The sequence below is a fragment of the Erpetoichthys calabaricus genome, chromosome 16 (genome assembly GCF_900747795.2).
Source record: "Erpetoichthys calabaricus chromosome 16, fErpCal1.3, whole genome shotgun sequence".
NCBI lineage: Eukaryota > Metazoa > Chordata > Cladistia > Polypteriformes > Polypteridae > Erpetoichthys > Erpetoichthys calabaricus.
In genome coordinates this window covers 12,566,864-12,585,918 of record NC_041409.2, presented here as the reverse complement: position 1 = coordinate 12,585,918, position 19,055 = coordinate 12,566,864, and the positions used below count along the sequence as shown (strand labels likewise).

Sequence of the window (19,055 nt, the reverse complement as noted above, 5' to 3'; positions counted from 1 at the left end):
ACACCGAACAAACAATAATTAAATAAATAAAAGACACAATTATAAACAACTTAAAACATCAGAAAATCTAAAAATTAAAACCAAACAAAACCACTGTAGTCATAAAGAAAAAGCCATTTTAAACTGATGTGTTTTAAGTTTACATTTGAAGGATGAATATGATTTGATGTTTCGGAGCTCCGCAGGTAATGAATTCCAGAGCTTGGGAGCAGAATGCTCAGCTCCCCATGGTGGTTAGACGGGCGGGTGGGACGGTCAGATGGGTGGAGGAAGAGGATCTAAGGTTACGGGATGGAATGGCAACATGAAGAAGGTCAGACAGATATGGAGGGGCGAGGCTATGAATGGCCTTAAAGGTTAATAGCAGAATCTTAAAATCAGTTTGAAACTTAATTGTGAGCCAATGAAGCTGCTGCAAGACCGGAGCGATATGAGGAATAGATGGGGTTCAAGTAACGATGCGAGCTGCAGAATTCTGGACTAACTGAAGCTTATGAAGAGATTTATTAGGAAGACCAAAGAGGAGTGAATTGCAGTAGTTCAGCTGAGAAGTGACCAGACTGTGAACAAGAATGGCAGTGGTATGAGGAGTGAGGGAGGGGCGAATGTGATTTAATATTACGTAGGTGGAAGTAAGTAGACCGGGTGATGTTATTAATGTGAGATTGGAAGGATAGAGGACTGTCGAGGATGACACCCAGACTCTTGACCTGAGGTGATGGGGAAACAACAGAGTTATCAATAATAAGAGAAAGATTATTGGTTTTGGATAATGACGATTTTGCACCAATGAGGAGAACCTCAGTTTTGTCACTGTTTAATTTAAGAAAATTCAAAGAAAACCAGGATTTAATTTCAGCAATGCAGTCAATAAGCGAGGGTGGTGGAAAAGAGGAGGTGGGATTACTAGCAAGGTAGAGCTGGGTGTCATCAGCATAACAGTGAAAATTAATGTTATATTTACGAAAATATTGCCAAGGGGAAGAAGGTAAATATTAAAAAGAAGAGGCCCCAGGACCTATATATATATATAGAGTGTAACATATATTTACTTTTATATATTGTATGTCTATCTAACCATAATGTACAAGAACCCATGCAGTAATTTTGCTTATGTGTGGCCAATAGGAATCCTTCTGACCTCTGGATAGAAACGGTGCAAATACTATTGGCCCTGTATCGTTTCCCAGAAGTAAAGATGTAGAAATGCGGCCGTGCAGGATGGCTGAGGTCTTTAATTATGAAATTCTGCCTTCCTAAGGTGGCAAATGTTATACAAGTTGTGAGGAAAAGACACCTTGTGCTAGTAACATTCTGTGCAGAAGTCATCACAGTTTATGTTCTTCAGTCAATCTTGAGGATCATGTTCAGTTTGGAGTTGTAAAAGTGGATGAGAACAAATGGAGAAATGGAAGTTACCCTCAGACATCTAGATAGATAGATAGATAGATCTTTATTGTCATTGTCACTTTTACAAAGGAACAACGAAATTGAAGGTGCAATCGACTCAGTGTGAGGAATAAGAGTTAAAAAGACAAGAAGAAAGAAAATAATAACAAACCGAATAGTAATAAATATACAAATTGCACTTGTTGACTTAAGGTCTAAATCTAATATATATATAATGTATATTATATATATATATATATATATATATATATATATATATAAAATCCCTGTGTGCGTCCAGGTGTCCGTGTGTATGTGTCTTCTGGTGAAGTGCGCATGCGCGGGGCACAGTGCGATGCGCGATATTACTGTCAGAGAAAGTTAGAGGCGTTTTACGGAAATACAAACCAGTATTACTACGAGAGGAAATTAAAGGTACACAATACAGTGACGCATATTACAGCCACATACAAGCCAGTATTACTGTCAGAGGAGATTAAAGGCATATTACCGACGCACACGCCTGTATTACCGCCAGAGAAAATTAAAGGTATATTATGGACATACAAGACGGTATCCTTCAATAAGGGCGCGCACAAAAAGGCGAGCCTCAAAAGGGCGACTTCAATTGGGCGCAGCGAATAAAGGCGCGCGTAAATAAAGATCTGCACCTTTGTTGCTCTTCACATATTCCAGAGCCATTTGAACTAAATTATCTACGAACGCCTTTATTCGCCGCGCTCAATTAAGGTCGCACTTTTGAAGCTCGCCTTTTTGTGCGCGCCCTTATTGAATAGAGCCGTACAAGACAGTATTACTGTTACAGAAAATTAAAGACACACAATACATGGCAGCAGCCCACGAAGAACGGTCAGCTCAGCAAGTAAACATCAACAAAAGAAAGGCTGAAAGACAAAGAAAAATACGACCAACAAAAAGAATGAGGTCAAAGTCCCTTGCCATTTAATATAGACTGTTCCTACTAACGTTTATGCACTACTGTTCTAGCGCCCATTATTGTAACGGGCTAAATGACTAGTAATAACAGTAATTTTTGCATTTATATAGCGCTTTTCTCACTACTCAAAGCGCTCAGCAATTGCAGGTTAAGGACCTTGCTCAAGGGCCCAACAGAGCAGAGTCCTTATTGGCATTTACGGGATTCGAACCGGCAACCTTCTGATTGCCAGTGCAGATCCCTAGCCTCAGAGCCAGCACTCCGCCTGAGGAATTAACGGTGCTGGCGGGCCTTTTTGACAATTGCCGAAATGTGCGATGCCCACTTCAGTACATCAGTGATAGTCACTCCAAGAAATATAACGCTATTCACCATCTCAACAGAGTCTTTCTTCTGTTTCCATCATTTTGGTTTTGCTACTATTAAAGTTAAGATTGTTGCCCTGGCACCACTGAAACAGCAGGCAGACCTCTTCTCATGTCATTGTTGGTGATCTGGCCTGTGATGTTGGTGACAGCCAGTAATTTAATGGTAGAATTGGAGCTGTGTCTGGCCACAAAGTCAGAGGTGAAGAAGGAGTACAGAAGAGGGCTCACCATACTACCTTGTGAAGTGTCGGTGTATTTCAGGATGCGATTCTGCCAAGCTCTGTTGGTTAGGAAGTCTGCAATTCAACTTCAGAGGGTGGCACTACAGGAAGTCCTTATTTCAGGATGTTGGTGGTCAGCCTTGCTGATACAACAGTATTAGATGCTGAGGAGTCTGGCACGTCAGTTTGTAATATCCAGAAATGGCAACTTGCATGGGACACGACATGCTCTTTAGACTGGTTGTGAAGATATGCAAACTGCAGGTGATTATGGTGGCTATGTGGAATGTTGCTTTTAATGTGTCCCAGCACCATTTTGTCAAAGCACGTCCTCACATGTAAAAAGTAGTTTCCCTGATTTGTTTTGTGCTTGTGGTTGCCGTGTCAAGAAATGAATCAGTCCACTGTGTGCATTAGTCATGGCAGTGAGAGGTCAGATCCCACCCCGGAGAAATTGATGCAGAACTGGAGACAAACTGGGACAGGATTCTGGTAACAAGTGCTTGGGGAGTTTAGATGATCTAGTCAATATTTCTACATACTGTAGGTGGGAGTCCATGGAAACATGGATAGAAGCCCATATAAGTCATAGTAAGCACAGCGACAGGGAGAAGAACAAGGGACCAAATGTTGCTAACTGGCAGTGCTATCCTCTGCACATTTAGTGCCATTCAAAAGCTCTGCCAGTTTAGAGCTACCAGCTGACCTGACAGCTTGTCGTACTGTTGGAAGAAACTCGTACAAACATGGGGGAAACCACTAGAGATTTAAACAGAAGGTGGGAGCTCGATCCACTCTTTGTAAACTGTCAATTGGGTACACTTTGGTAACACAAATTTGTGTTAATTGATTTATTTAAGCTCTTCACAAGCAGTTAACTGATCAATTGAACATTAGTTCTTTCTGTAAAAATTCTGTATGGCTGATCAGGAGGCTACACAGATAAAAAAATAATAATAATAATAATAATGTTGCAGAAGGTGAATGTCTTTGAAAACAGTGTTATAGCCTGATGGTGAATGGAATGGTAACACGTTTCAAAAGAAACAACATGCAGACTCAGTTTAATCGAAGGGTTGGCATGGAGAGGGGTGTCCCCTTTACAGGGAGCTCAGCAGGTAAACCTCACTTAGCCTGTACCGTATTTTCCAAAAAACAAGTTCTTATCCAAAATGTCCCTAAAGAAGCCACTAGAAGTTATGATGGGTTAAGGTCCCATCACACTACATACATCTTCTGAGCGTTTTTCAGTCATAGACATTGTTTACATAATCCAGGGCAGTTAATAATAATACTAATAATACTTTTTATTAATATAGCACCATTCCCATGCTTGAGGCACTTCACAGAGTTTAAGAGAGAACAGCAGGGTATACAGTATATAGCATTGTACTAAACCAGATAAATAAATAAATGAAGAAGAGGAAGATAGTAAATTCAGAGAAAAAGCCTAACGGACAACATAATTAATGATCTAGCGCACACACACAGGTTACATGAGCATCTTAACATCGAGGTAAACTGAGAGAAGGGTAATAAAGTCAGGTAGAGCTAACAGATGAGTTTTGAGATGTTTTTTAAAAATAATTCATGGAGTCAGCTGACCTGATTAATTTCGGTAGGTCATTCCAGAGTCTGGGCGCTATACAGCTGAAGGCCCTGCTGTCACCCATGGAGTGTAGATTAGCGTGGGGTACAACAAGATTACCAGAATCAGAGGACCTTAGTGGACGGGCAGGCACATAGTGATGGAGAAGGTCACTGATGTAGTTTGGTGCGAGGTTATTTAAGGCTTTGTAGGTTATTAGTAGGATTTTATATTCAATCCTGTAAGACACAGGGAGCCAGTGAAGACGGAGCAGGATGGTTGTGATGTGCTCGCTGCTGCTGGTCCGTGTAAGGACTCTTGCAGCCGAGTTTTGAATAAGCTGGAGCTGAGATATAAGATTAGAAGGGGCACCTGCCAGTAGGGAATTACAATAATCGATGTGGGATATGATAAAAGCATGGACAAGTCTCTCAGCGTTAAAGAAGGAGAGGAAGGAGCAAACGCGGGATATGTTACGGAGGTGAAAGTAAGAAAGTTTCTTAATGTGATTTATGTTGGCGGAGTAAGAAAGGGTGGAATCAAAAATGACACCAATGTTCTTTACAGTAGAGACAGGTCTGATGAGATCACTGCCAAGATGGACTGGGAAGGAGCTCATTTTATTAAGTTGCACTTTAGTCCCAATTTGCAGGAGTTCAGGTTTGTTGCAATTTAATTTTAAAGAGTTCTGCTCCATCCAGGTTTTAATTTCACTGAGGCAGGTTATGAGCTGAGAAAGCTCTGATGAAGTTCTACTTTTAACATTGAAGTAGATTGAGTGTCATCTGCATAAAAATGATAACCCAGTCCATAGCTACGAATAATATGGCCAAGTGGAAGCATTTAAATACAGAAGAGCAGAGGGCCGAGCCCTGAGGAACTCCTTGTGTGACTGGCGCTGTACTGGACCTGCTGTTGCCAAGTCTAACAAACTCTTGCCTATCAGTCAGATAGGACTTGAACCACTGGAGGGCAGTGCCAGAGATACCCAACACTTCAGTGACTTCCAGTTGTGTAGTTTGACATCAAAACAGCAACTCCTTCAGAGCGGTCTGCGACGCACCCACAACTAAATCAGACAGGTTTGATTTTTGTCTTAAGTTACAGGGGTGGGTTCTGTATGTGCAAGCGCTAACAACCAATGAGTGCTCATCCGGAAATACAATACATACAATGCAGCCATGAAGTGTAAAGGACATGGGTCCAAACAAAACAGGCTTGTCTGTTTGACGTTTTTGTTTTTTTTTTCCATACCATGGCAGAATTGAAAAAGGAAAGTAAAAGGGCAGAGTCTGTGGCTGAATTGCCCATAGCTGAAGATGCTTATCCATGCAGGCACCTGTAATGTCAGGCAGCATACGATATTCTTGTGTTGCTTAGAAATTTGAAGCTGTCCTGAAAAGTTGTTATGGAGTTGTGTTATTTCTCATCCCCTGCAAATTCTAATCATGTAATTTGATATTCCTAAAGCAACAAGATCCAGCAACTCAGTCGTCAAATTTGATATCGCCTCCAAGTAGAGGCCGTGTATTGTACTGCCAGCTTTAAGCAAAAGTATATACAGTAAAAGTTGATTCATTTATATCCTCCACAGATGATTTTGTTTTAAATTGCATCTTGTGGATAAGTAAATTTCCTCTTAATTTGTTGCAGCAGTAAGGCTCCTAAGTATGTTCACATTTCTTGTCATGCATACAAAATACATAAGAGATTGTTACTTCCATCCATGTTTCTTGCAGGCCTCTAACAGTAATAAAGTACCAACAGAATCTCTATCCATCTATCTATCTATGTTCAGTATTTGTCTGTCTGAACACATCATATAGGATGATGAGACGAATTTAAAGATTTCCGAGCAAATGCAATGCGTACATCCCAGCTCCTCACAATGGTCACACAGTAGTCCAAGGTACAACATCTCTATTTGCAGGGTGGGTAGATGAGATTTAGCCAGCAACTGAAGGAATCTGACTTGCTTACGAGAGTGTTAATTTAACAGTCTGCACTGTTTCATAAAAATGAAAGGTGCAACAAGTTTACCTGGGAAAATGAATATTCCCGGTTGGCGGTGGAGTTGAGGTCAGTGGGTAACACCACTGAAGCTAGTGTTGGGTTGATCCGTTCCAAGCACTGATCACATAACACTATCACTTTGTTCCAACTTGCCAAAAAAATCCTCATGTGGTTCATGTTTCCCTTTAACTAAGCTACTTTTATTCATACTTCCTTTTGTTCTTTTATTTTTTTAAATGCTGCTGTATCATGTGTTTGGCCTTAGAATTGCCCCATGGGATTAATAAAATTAATTTAATCTAATCTAATCTAAATCCAGGAAATCAACAAATAAAAAACTAAAAGCTCTACCATCATGAACCCTGCAGTTAATCAAAGCCTCCTCCTTAAAAAAGTGACACATGCAAGCTTTTTTTTTTTTGTTCTTCTTGCATGCTGGCCTGATAGACGCAAGTCAAAACACATGTATATAACAATCGTATGTGACGGTGCTAGGACCTGATATTGTCCATGTGAGCTGTTTCAGTTTTGGTGACTGACCTGCTACCACTTTGTTGTTGGAAATTAACTGCTGTGCTAGAAATCAACATTTTTGTTACTTTTTCTATCAGACGTTAGTGGCAAGTGCCCTCTTCTCCGTAGCATAAAGAAGAGGGACACCTCACACCTGGAGAAACTGGTGAGAAAGGCAGGCAGGCTCTATTGTAGGCATGGAGCTGGACAGTTTGACAAACATTAGCTAAAGAATTCTGGTTTGCCAAGTAGGGCACAATAAACCAGGTGAGTGGTGATGTGTTGGTATGCTTGGCATTTTCTGCAGATTAATTGCAATTATTTTACTTTAACTTATTGCTTAATATTATCAGTTGCACATAATCAGATGGTTGTGGCGAGTGCCCTCTTCTACACGGTGGTGTGCTGAGGAGGCAGCATAAAGAAGAGGGACGTGTCATGCCTGGACAAACTGGTGAGGAAGGCAGGCTCTATTGTAGGCACGGAGCTGGACAGTTTGACATCCGTGGCAGAGCGTCGGGCGCTGAGCAGACTCCTGTCAATCATGGAGAATCCACTGAACAGTATCATCTCCGGACAGAGGAGCAGCTTCAGCGACAGACTGCTGTCACCGTCCTGCTCCACTGACAGACTGAGGAGATCGTTACTCCACCACACTATGCGACTCTTCAATTCCACCTGGGGGGGGGGGGGGGGGGGTAAACGTTAACATTATTCAAAGTTATTGTCTGTTTTACCTGCATTGTTATCAATCTTTAATTTAATATTGTTCTTTATCAGTATGCTGCTGTTGGAGTATGGGAATTTCCCCTTGGGATTTATCTATCTATCTATCTATCTATCTATCTATCTATCTATCTATCTATCTATCTATCTATCTATCTATCTATCTATCTATCTATCTATCTATCTTGTAGTGTGCCATCATTTGTATGTCATTTATTAGTTAGTGCTCCTGTTTTATGATATGAAAAGAAATGTCTATCTATCTATCTATCTATCTATCTATCTATCTATCTATCTATCTATCTATCTATCTATCTATCTATCTATCTATCTATCTGGAGAAAACTCGTTCATTGAGTCTTTAATTACGTGTCAGTAAATGCTGAACAGGAAAGCGTTCTCATAGCAATCTGTTACAGAATGATCAGAATGGTAAAAAGAAATAAGGGCAGCGGTCTGTTTTTATAAACAAGTGAATTTACATAATAGTGTTGATTAATGTATACATTTACTCTGATTGGTTCATTGGTCTACACCTCAATGACTTATTAAAATAAAAGTCTTATTTTATTATCCTCTTGCTCTTCATATACCTTTAGGTTTAGCCATCACCCTTGAAATTTCTGTGTATATGACAACTGTGCAGTCTTGTTGTATTTACAGGACATTTGCTGATTTCTTAATCATACACCACCTTTTTCCTGGTACGTTCTTGTCTTTGTTGTTCACTTGACTTTTACTTGGTTTCCTGATATGCTGGAACAGGTTTTTGACATTTATTAACCCTTTTATATTTCTAAGATAGATGTAATATTTTAATATGGAAAGCATACTAAAACACTTTATGTTGAGTAACTATATCACCCCTAAATGACTATATGACCTAATTTTTCCACATTGCTCAAAAAAAACAGAGATGGTGAACCCTATTTAAATTCATGTCTGCAAAGTGTACACCTTTATGCATTGTAGTACTTGACATTGAACATGCCTTCTCCTTAATTTCTTTACGATTTGAAATGTGGTTTATATTTTAGAGTAAAGAGGATGGGCCATGGCAGGATAACATTTCAGGGGGTGCAACAAAGAGAAATGCCAAAATTGAGCGAGGTGTGTTGTTGTGGTGTAGCAGGTCCACAGTTTACGTCAAAAAGGCCACTTTTTAAATAAATAATCGCCGCCTTCGCGGCTTAGAAAGGGGGTGTAGTATCTATCTATCTATCTATCTTGTAGTGTGCCATCATTTGTATGTCATTTATTAGTTAGTGCTCCTGTTTTATGATATGAAAAGAAATGTCTATCTATCTATCTATCTATCTATCTATCTATCTATCTATCTATCTATCTGTCTATCTGTCTATCTGTCTATCTATCTATCTATCTATCTATCTATCTATCTATCTATCTATCTATCTATCTATCTATCTATCTATCTATCTTGTAGCATGCCATCATTTGTAGGTCATTTATTAGTTAGTGCTCCTGTTTTATGATATGAAAAGTGAGTGAGCTGCAGAACTGCACTTTCTCGTGGGTTCCTTGCTGTAGGTGGAGTGTTCATAAAGGCCTATTATTGTTTTCTGGGCAAGCTGATTGTGAAACGTCACTGATTTCAAGGTTTGATGGCCATTTTTGCTGGTGGGGGAGACAAGGGATGCAACACTGCTTAAACCCGGCCCGTCTCTCCTGCTGGCACTTCCTGGCGTTCTCGCATCTGTTTTTGAACTGCAGTGCAGGTGTTCTCCGGATCCAAAGCTTGTCGACGATGTTTGAATCCTCCAGACCCCATGATCATTGATTGTATGTCATTTCCCCGTGGTGCTTGATGCTTCACTGGATACCCCAACCCCCCACATCATCAGTTGGTTGTCTAAGCTTCATGGGGGACATTTTTACAAGATTATTGAGATTTATGAAGGTAAACTGCTGAATTTACATGTAAATTTTATGCATTGAGTTAAATGCTTATTTTTTGAGTTCAGTTTGTTCATCCACGGTACTGTATTCACGAGAGTCCGGAGGAAGCCAGGATTCATCAGACCAGACGATGCTTTTCCAGTCCTTGAATTGGTCAGGTTCTGTTCCATTGATTCACTCATCAGACTGTACTATTTTACTGCTAAAATTACACTTTATGTAAGGGAAATGCATGCACTGAATGCATCAGATTTGTTACTCAGTGTATATCATGACTTCTTTGTTTTTTACTGAAGAAAAGATAATTCCATTTATGCAAGTAACAGAGCCCTGTAGTATTCCTGTTTTTTAACTTGTTGTTATTCATAGTATGCCATTTTATTAGTTTGTTTATGGTAGGCTACTGACTAAACTGCATCCTTGAAGGTTTCAAATGTTTACCTATATCAGAAGTGCTTATAAACTGAGAAGGCAGAAATTGGTTACAAGGTGTATAAAATAAAAGATGGCTATAGATATAAGAAAATAAGTAATAAGTCCATGATTAATGTATGTTGCAGATGATTTAGCTGAGTTGCTGCTGGGTGAAGCCAAGCTTCAGCAATATTTGAAGGAAAATCCTATAAAACTGGGAGCAAGTCCTCATGGGACCAAACCAAGGCTTGTGGAGGTCCGGAAGCATCTGGTAGCTGCTCTTGACAGAGGGAACCTAAAGGTAACTATGTCCATGTTTTAATTTTAAGTTTTAACTTCTGCTTAGTTAAGCACGCTTCAGGACATTCCAGGTCAGTGACTTTAACAAAAAAAGTGGAAGTTTTATATAAAGCAGCTTTTTATTACTGCTTGATGGAATATGGTCTGTTTCTCAGCAATCCTGTACCTGATAGTGTTGATTCTGGAAGTACTGGTTAATAAACCTCAGCAGTTCAAACTGTTATTGGCGTGTTGTCAAAGCTTTGTTCACATTTTGGTTGAACTCGGGGAAAAATAGACAGACACAAGACTTAAGTGTTTTGTTTGGCTTTTTCTGAGCAGACAATATGTTTTACATTTAGGATTTAAAAGTAGTAGATTATGAGATATTTGGCAAAACCACACTCAGATCTACCTGTGCAGCCATCCATTCTTTAAACTCGCTTCATCCTTAGCAGGGTCACAAGGAAGCTGAAGCCAGTCCTGCCAAGCATTTGGATCAAGGAGGGAATGACACCTGAACTGGATGACTGCCCATCACATGGTGAACAAACCCACACCACAGTCACGCACAAGGCCAATTTAGCATCCCCAGTCCATCTAACCGCTTTGAAAACTAGACCCAAGGAGAACATGCAAACTCCACGCAGACAGGATCGAGGATGCAAACCCTGGTCTCCTAACTGTGAGGCAGCAGCCTTATTACTACGTCACTGTGCTGCCCAGATCTACTTGTGTTTAGAGTTGACTTAAAAAAATAAAGAAAGAAAGCCTTTTTGAAACAGTAATAAATTCCATCCATCCATCCATCATCTAACCTGCTATATCCTAACTACAGGGTCACGGGGGTCTGCTGGAGCCAATCCCAGCCAACACAGGGCGCAAGGCAGGAAACAAACCCCGGGCAGGGCGCCAGCCCACCACAGGGTGCACACACACACACACACACACACACACACCAAGCACACACTAGGGACAGTTTAGAATCGCCAATGCACCTAACCTGCATGTCTTTGGACTGTGGGAGGAAACCCACGCAGACGCAGGAAGAACATGCAAACTCCACACAGGGAGGACCCGGGAAGTGAACCGGGGTTCCTAACTGCAAGGCAGCAGCGCCACCCTGCCGCCCCGTAATAAATTCCCTTATAAAAAAATAATAAATGTTAGAGAAAACAGTATGAGGTATGCTTATAAAAGCTGCCCTGAAACAAGGGTTCTAGATGCAACTTCCTCAACACTTCTATGGCTAAGCAGATCTAAAACCATATTTTGCATGTAACATTCTAGCAAAACTCACAGTTCAATTATTTTGGAAGCAAAGGTACTCGTCTTTGTTTTCAGATGTGACAGGGAAGGGAACTTAATCATATTGGGATTTTTTATTTATAATTTACACCTGTAAATCACCAGCTCATTTTTAAGATGCTACACGTTAGATACGGTTAATTAGTCTTCATCCCAGAAGTCTGGGGCTTTGGCGTGAGCGAGTAACCTGAATTAGGGGGTATTACTTGTTCCTAGTGCCTCTTAAATGGATAGTTTTTTTTTCTGCTAAATATGTCACTTTTTAAATAAGTGCATGGGATAAAAGTTGTTAAGTGTCTGACATGCCTTCTTATGCTCAAAGGCACAATGCGTTTTTCTTATTGCTCTTTTCTTTTCAATTAAAGCGCACACTTTCAGCAAACTGCAGTTGTGTACCTAAGGCTTGTACTCCGTGTTTCATGACAAAAGCCATTACAGCTCTAATAAACTAGTTTAAAAAAAAAAACGCTTTCCTCGTGAACTAAAGATTGGTTACCTCACCTTGTATTCACCGTATAGCAGCTTGAGATGGTCTCAAATTTGGTACGTTTCCCTCTTTTGTTGCTAATTTCTTTCTGCATGTTCTACAGCTATAGACTTAGTCCCTTCCAAATTGCTCAAATGATAGAATTTTACTGACTTGTAAAAGTTAATTTTTTGGACTGTTCAAACAGATATAAGGCTCAGTGAATTTTGTAGCTGGTATAGATGTCTGTTCCATGTGTCAATCTTTAACACCATGAAAAGAATGGAAAAATTAATAAGATAGGATACTATTGTGGCTTATTCCATGTTGATTGGTTGCCAAAATGAGGCAACATTGAGATAATTATGTGCTGCAATATGATGTTTGGTACCTACTGTATCATGGTAACAAAATGGGGGAATTGTCTATGAGTCACCCCCTGCAATTCCGAGTCACAGTCTTGAGATTTAGCAACCGCAATTGCTAAACTAGTCCAACTAGAGGTATATATCGAGTTTGAGGAAAATGAGATAATTGCCTGGTGCTAAAGCGGGTGTTTGCACAACAAAGCTCTCTGATGTTGAATTTCATAACGTGAAAATCTTGTTTTGAACACAAAAGACTCGACTGCATCACCAGTGCATTTGACTAGCTACATGAAACAAGGAGAGAGTGAACAAATTCTTATATGCATCTGAGGCCATCCTTTAAAACAAACAGGATGATCTACACATACCTGTATATCTATCCATCCATTATACAATACAATACAATACAGTTTATTTTTGTATAGCCCAAAATCACACAGGAAGTGCCGCAATGGGCTTTAACAGGCCCTGCCTCTTGACAGCCCCCCAGCCTTGACTCTCTAAGAAGACAAGGAAAAACTCCCAAAAAAAACCTAGTAGGGAAAAATGGAAGAAACCTTGGGAAAGGCAGTTCAAAGAGAGACCCCTTTCCAGGTAGATTGGGCATGCAGTGGGTGTCAAAAGAAGGGGGTCAATACAATACAATACAGTACAGTACACAGAACAATTTCTCAATATAGTAAGAAATAAAAAAAATATATAAATTTTAGAAGTACAGAGTAGAATTTAACAGTAGATGATATATCCCATAATAAGATTTGTATTTGTATAGAGTCCTGGAGACCTCATCCTTCAAGCTGCCTCCCCCATTTGGCCATTCCACAGCTGAAACAGTGCTGGGCCAGCCAATCCGATGAAAGGACCCCTCTCTCCCACGATTCCTGCGATCCTCCATCTGGGATGACTTTTCCTTAGGCAGGCAAAACAACTTGTCAGGTGGGCCATGGCACCAAGTGCCACATTTGAGTACCGAGAAGAAAAACAGAATAAGTGAGGGTTAGTATACAATTATAACTGTCATGTTACTTATGTTTAAGTGCTAATGACTAACAACAGAGATGCAGTCTGTACAGTTAATCAGCAGCTCTAGTCAGGGTGTGCTAAACTGAAGTAGTGAGTCTTCAGCCGGGATTTAAAAGCTGAGACCGAAGGGGCATCTCTTATAGTAGCAGGCAGACCATTCCACAGTTTAGGGGCCCTGTAACTAAAAGCTCGACCCCCCACTGTTATTTTATTAATCCTTGGAATCATAAGCAGACCGGCATCTTGAGATCTTAATGTGCGCTCAGGTTTGTAAGTCATGATAAGTTCAGACAAGTAAGCCGGACCTCGACCATTTAATGATTTATATGTTAAAAGAAGGATTTTGAAATCTGCCCTAAACTTAACCGGGAGCCAGTGTAAGGATTTAAGAACTGGAGTTATGTGTTCGTATTTTCTTGTTCTTGTAATAATTCTCGCAGCCGCATTAACTGGAGGCTGTATAAAGAACAGTTTGAACATCCAGTGAACACCGCATTGCAGTAGTCAATCCTACTAGAGATAAATGCATGAATTAGTTTCTCAGAATCCTGTTTATTTAAAAAGCGCCTTAATTTCCTAACATTTTTAAGATGGAAGAAACATGTTTTGGACAACTTTGTAATATGCACTTTAAATGACATGCTAGAGTCAAAGATAACTCCTAGATTGCGGGCTGATTCAGTAAAATTGACTGGGATTCCCATTGAGTTAAATGATGACAAAATATTATTGTGATCAGCATCATTCCCTCCAACAATTAACATCTCTGTTTTATCTGTATTTAAAGACAAGTAGTTCTTATTCATCCACTCCTTTAATTCACTAACACAACTAATTAAAGACAACATTGGAGAACCTTCATTTGATTTAAATGAAAGGTATAACTGGGTGTCATCTGCATACGAGTGAAAATTAACATTATGTTTCCTAATGAGAGATCCCAGTGGAAGCATGTACAGTGAAAACAGTAAAGGTCCCAGTACTGAGCCCTGCGGGACACCATATTGAACTTCTGTGTATAATGATGGCGTACTGTCAGCACATTTCTGTACATATTGGAATCGATTTGATAAGTAAGAACTAAACCAAGCGAGCACGGTGCCTGTAAGCCCAACATCATTTTCTAGCCTGTGCAGTAAAATAGAATGGTCGATGGTGTCAAACGCTGCACTTAAGTCCAACAACATAATTACAGATGAGTTTCCTTCATCAGAGGATATCAGAATGTCATTTACAACCCGTGTTAGTGCCGTTTCTGTACTATGACCAGTGCGAAAACCAGACTGGAATTTCTCAAATAAATTGTAATGCGTAAGGTGTGTCTGAAGCTGACTGGCGACTACTTTTTCTAGTATTTTAGAGAGAAACGGTAAATTTGAAATAGGCCTATAATTATTTAGTATATGTGGGTCAAGGTCTGACTTTTTAAGTAATGGTTTAATGACTGACACTTTTAGTGTATCAGGTACTGTGCCATGCAATAATGAACTATTGATAATGTTTAGGACAGGCGCTGCAAGAACATCCATTGCACTTTTTACTAGTTTTGTTGGCACTGGATCAGGGAACAAGTAGTGGGCTTCATTTTAGAAATTAAACTTAAGACTTCCTGCTCAGTTACAGGATTAAAATTACAAAGTGCTGAGTGCAATGTGAGACAGGGTCTGCTAAGCTAGTATTTGGTTTGTACTGTGATGCAGAGATCTGGGATCTTATATTTTTAATTTTCTCATTGAAGAAGTTCATAAAGTCTGTACTGCTAATATCTGTTGGTATTTTGCACTGTTGATCTGAATTTCCATTTGTTAATTTAGCCACTGTTCTAAACAGTGCCCGAGGATTTTTATTATTGCTATCTATTAATGTAGAATAATATTCTGACCGAGCTTTAAAGAGAGCTTTTTTATATTTATTAACACTCTCTGTCCATGCAATTTGAAAGACCTGTAGCTTTGTTGTTCTCCATCTGTGTTCCAGTTTTCGACACTCTAATTTAAGAGCTCGAGGGTTTTCATTAAACCAGGGAGAGTTTCTATGTGCTTTGATCACTTTTGTTTTAAGGGGAGCCACTGTGTCCAGAGCATCTCTCAAGGTCACATTATAATGTGATGTTAGCTCATCTAAATTGTTTTCCATGTTTACATTTGATGTTAACTGATCTAAATGGTTTTCCACAATTACACTCGACTTACTCAAAGTATCTATAAATTTTGAAGCAGAATTACAATCTAGATGCCGCACTGTCTTTGTTTTAATCTGGGAGTGTGTTCGCAAGGGCAGGACTAAATCAAATGTAATTAAGTAGTGATCAGAAATAACTTCATTTAATGGAGTGATAATTAAATTTTGAATTTCAACTTTGTAAGTTATAATTAAATCTAATGTGTGGTTATGATTATGAGTTGGACCTTTGACATTCTGACAAAATCCTACTGAATTTAACAAATAAGTAAAACATTTGCTAAAAGTGTCAGTTTCCACATCAATGTGTACATTAAAATCTCCCATCAGTACTACGTGATCATAATTTATAGCCAAATCAGATAGAAGGTTGCTAAATTCAGACATGAACAATGAATACGGCCCTGGTGGTCTATAGACTAGCACTATAATTGTGTTGGAATCTGTTTTAATATTTAAAATGAATGCTTCAAAGGATGTAAAGTTGCCTAAATTTTTAGAAGTGATTTGCATTTTGTTACAATGAATTATTCCAAGGCCTCCTCCTCGACCAGAATCTCTAGACTTATGAAGGAACGAGTATCCATCTGGTGACGCCTCAGCTAGGGGTACAGTGTCACATTTACTAAGCCAGGTTTCAGTGAGAAGACACAGATCAGATTTTGTACTTAATATAATATCATTTACCAAAACAGCTTTAGTGCCAAGAGAGCGAATGTTCAATAAGCAGCATTTAAAACTGTATGCTTCTTTCTGAATTGGTGATATACTTTTTGTTTTAATTTGTAGTAAATTTCTATTACAGATGCCCCTGGTGGAGGGTCTGGTTTTATCCCTTGGTCTAATTATACACCTTATTTTTTGGTTATCAATTAATTTAAGGTTTGTATCAAGACTAAATTTACTGGATGCCCCAAGACAAGGATTATGGGTAACAGCTTCAGGAAAGTAACAGGTGGGATAAACAACAGCCTGTGATTTAAGATCACATGACTGCGGCCTGGATGGTGCTCTAATCAGTCAACCAGGCAGTTTTGCTGCCATATTTTGGGATAATACATAAGATCCCCTCCAGTTAGGATGAAGATCATCTCTTCTGAAAAATCCAGGCCTTTCCCAAAAATCATCCCAATTGTTCACAAACGCTATGCTTTTGTTTGCACACCAGGTTTCTAGCCAGCAGTGAAGGGAATGCAATCTGCTATAAATCACATCCCCTCTATATAATCTTGGTAAGGGGCCAGATACAACTAAATTCCGACATTTTCTTTTAGCTTTGATGCAAAGAGAGATGAAGTTCCTCTTTAATACCTCAGATTGCTGTGAATAAATATCATTAGTGCCGACATGCAGCAATAAGGTAGATACTTCATCGTCGGCGACACGGTCCAATGCGGCCTCTATGCCAGAAATCTTGGCCCCTGCGAGGCACTTAACATGAACTGCTGGTTTAACACAGTTTGGAATGCTAACATTCCGCACAATGGAATCGCCAATTATGAGCACTTTCTTATTCTCAGTTTCCACAGGCACGCTGCGGAGTGCTGAGAATCTGTTCTGGGTCCGAATTGGTGACCTGGGTGCCGGGGGACTACATTTTGGATTCTTAGACCCCCGTCTTACTGTTACCCACTCGCCCTGTGGCTGAATTGGTGCTGCTGACTTTGGCCGTGCACTGACTACAGTGGGGCCAGGAGAGACTGAAGCCGAATCAGAAGTAGCCGAATTGTCTAAACAAACCGAGTCGATCCAATTTTCGGTTTGCCTAATCGCTATCAGATTCCTAACGCGGTCCTCCAATTCGCGTATTTTCCCGACCAACTCTAAATTAACTAAACACTTTTGGCAGGTGAAGCTGTCTACAATGTCGGCCGGAAAACCTGAACTGTACATGCTGCAGGACACACAACATATAAACGTGCCCTCAACGGGCAGAGCGCAGATGGAACTTACGTTTAGTGGTGATGTCATCTTCTCCGTTTTCTGTAGTTTATTTAAGTGCTTTCTGCTTCAGAGACCGTCGGCTTCAAGTTTCTCACTGCCGGTTATTTCTTCTGGTCTGCTGCCAGCTTTACTTCCGATGAACTTGCTCGGGTGTTTGTGAAGGGTTACGTGCCTGTGGGAGACGCCGCTGCTCGGTGCTTCCGCTCGCTGCTACGCTCGTGCTTCCGCCTCTGTGAGAGAGAGAGAGAGAGATATAGCCTAACTACAGGGTCACGGGGGTCTGCTGGAGCCAATCCCAGCCAACACAGGGCGCAAGGCAGGAAACAAACCCCGGGCAGAGTTCCAGCCCACCACAGGGCGCACACACACACACACACACACTAGGGCCAATTTAGAATCGCCAATGCACCTAACCTGCATGTCTGGACTGTGGGAGGAAACCCACGCAGACACGGGGAGAACATGCAAACTCCACGCAGGGAGAACCCGGGAAGCGAACCCAGGTCTCCTAACTGCGAGGCAGCAGCGCTACCCACTGCGCCACCGTACCGCCCCTCTACATATATATATTTGTACAAATTATGTTATTAGGTAAATATCAAAAAAATAAATCTTCAAGGAGAATAGCAAGCTTCCCACCTCCTGAAATGGTATTTCACCATGGGGTACAAAGTTGGCAAATATCTGCGATTCTATCAAAATGCTGTCCACATATTTTCAATTCAAGATCCTATTCTAAGCTTGAGAGGGATAACTTCATCAAAATAGCAACAAGTGTAACAGCGGGCACTGCAAAAAGACAGCGAATGGGAAAGAGTTAATTGCAAATAATCAGACGATTGCTTCAGTTAATTATAAAGCAATATGATCAGCCTCAGTAACACTGACAAGTTAACATCATGCTAAAAATAATGAGTGGTGATGTAAAAAGATGAAACCGATAGGGTATCTCAGATATTGGGGGATAGATCATTGCAAAATGTTAGCACCCTGTAGCTGAAGCCATTGCTTCTTATGGTAGTTTTATTTATCTTGGCAGTCTTTTATCTTGTCAGTGTTGTGAATGTTGTGGAGTGTTATTATTATTATTATCTTTCCTACGGTCTATTTACAAAACTCTCTTTTTCTGTTACTGTCTTGGAGGAAGTTGGAAGTGCAAACCAGAAATCAGCTCTGAAAGTAGGAGAATGCCAACTCATCACATGGCATACTTACACATACACTTACATAGAAGGCTAATTTAGAGTTGTCATCTAGCCAGATATGATAGTATGTGAGGCATTGAAGAAAATGGTTTATTATAAATTGATATGAGTACTACCAGTTAAAATAATGGACACTTTGAAAATAGTTAACATCTTTTAGAGCAGTATTTCTAA

The 19,055-nt window shown here is 40.0% G+C and overlaps 1 protein-coding gene across 1 annotated transcript in view; it reads left to right on the top strand.

Moving 5' to 3' along the window:
• The window catches only part of ttc7b (tetratricopeptide repeat domain 7B), a 204,523-nt gene that overhangs the window by 7,583 nt on the left and 177,885 nt on the right, over nt 1-19,055 (top strand). Inside the window, 1 exon segment of the mRNA XM_051920188.1 lies at nt 10,254-10,408. Within this exon segment, the coding sequence (XP_051776148.1) occupies nt 10,254-10,408 (155 nt within the window).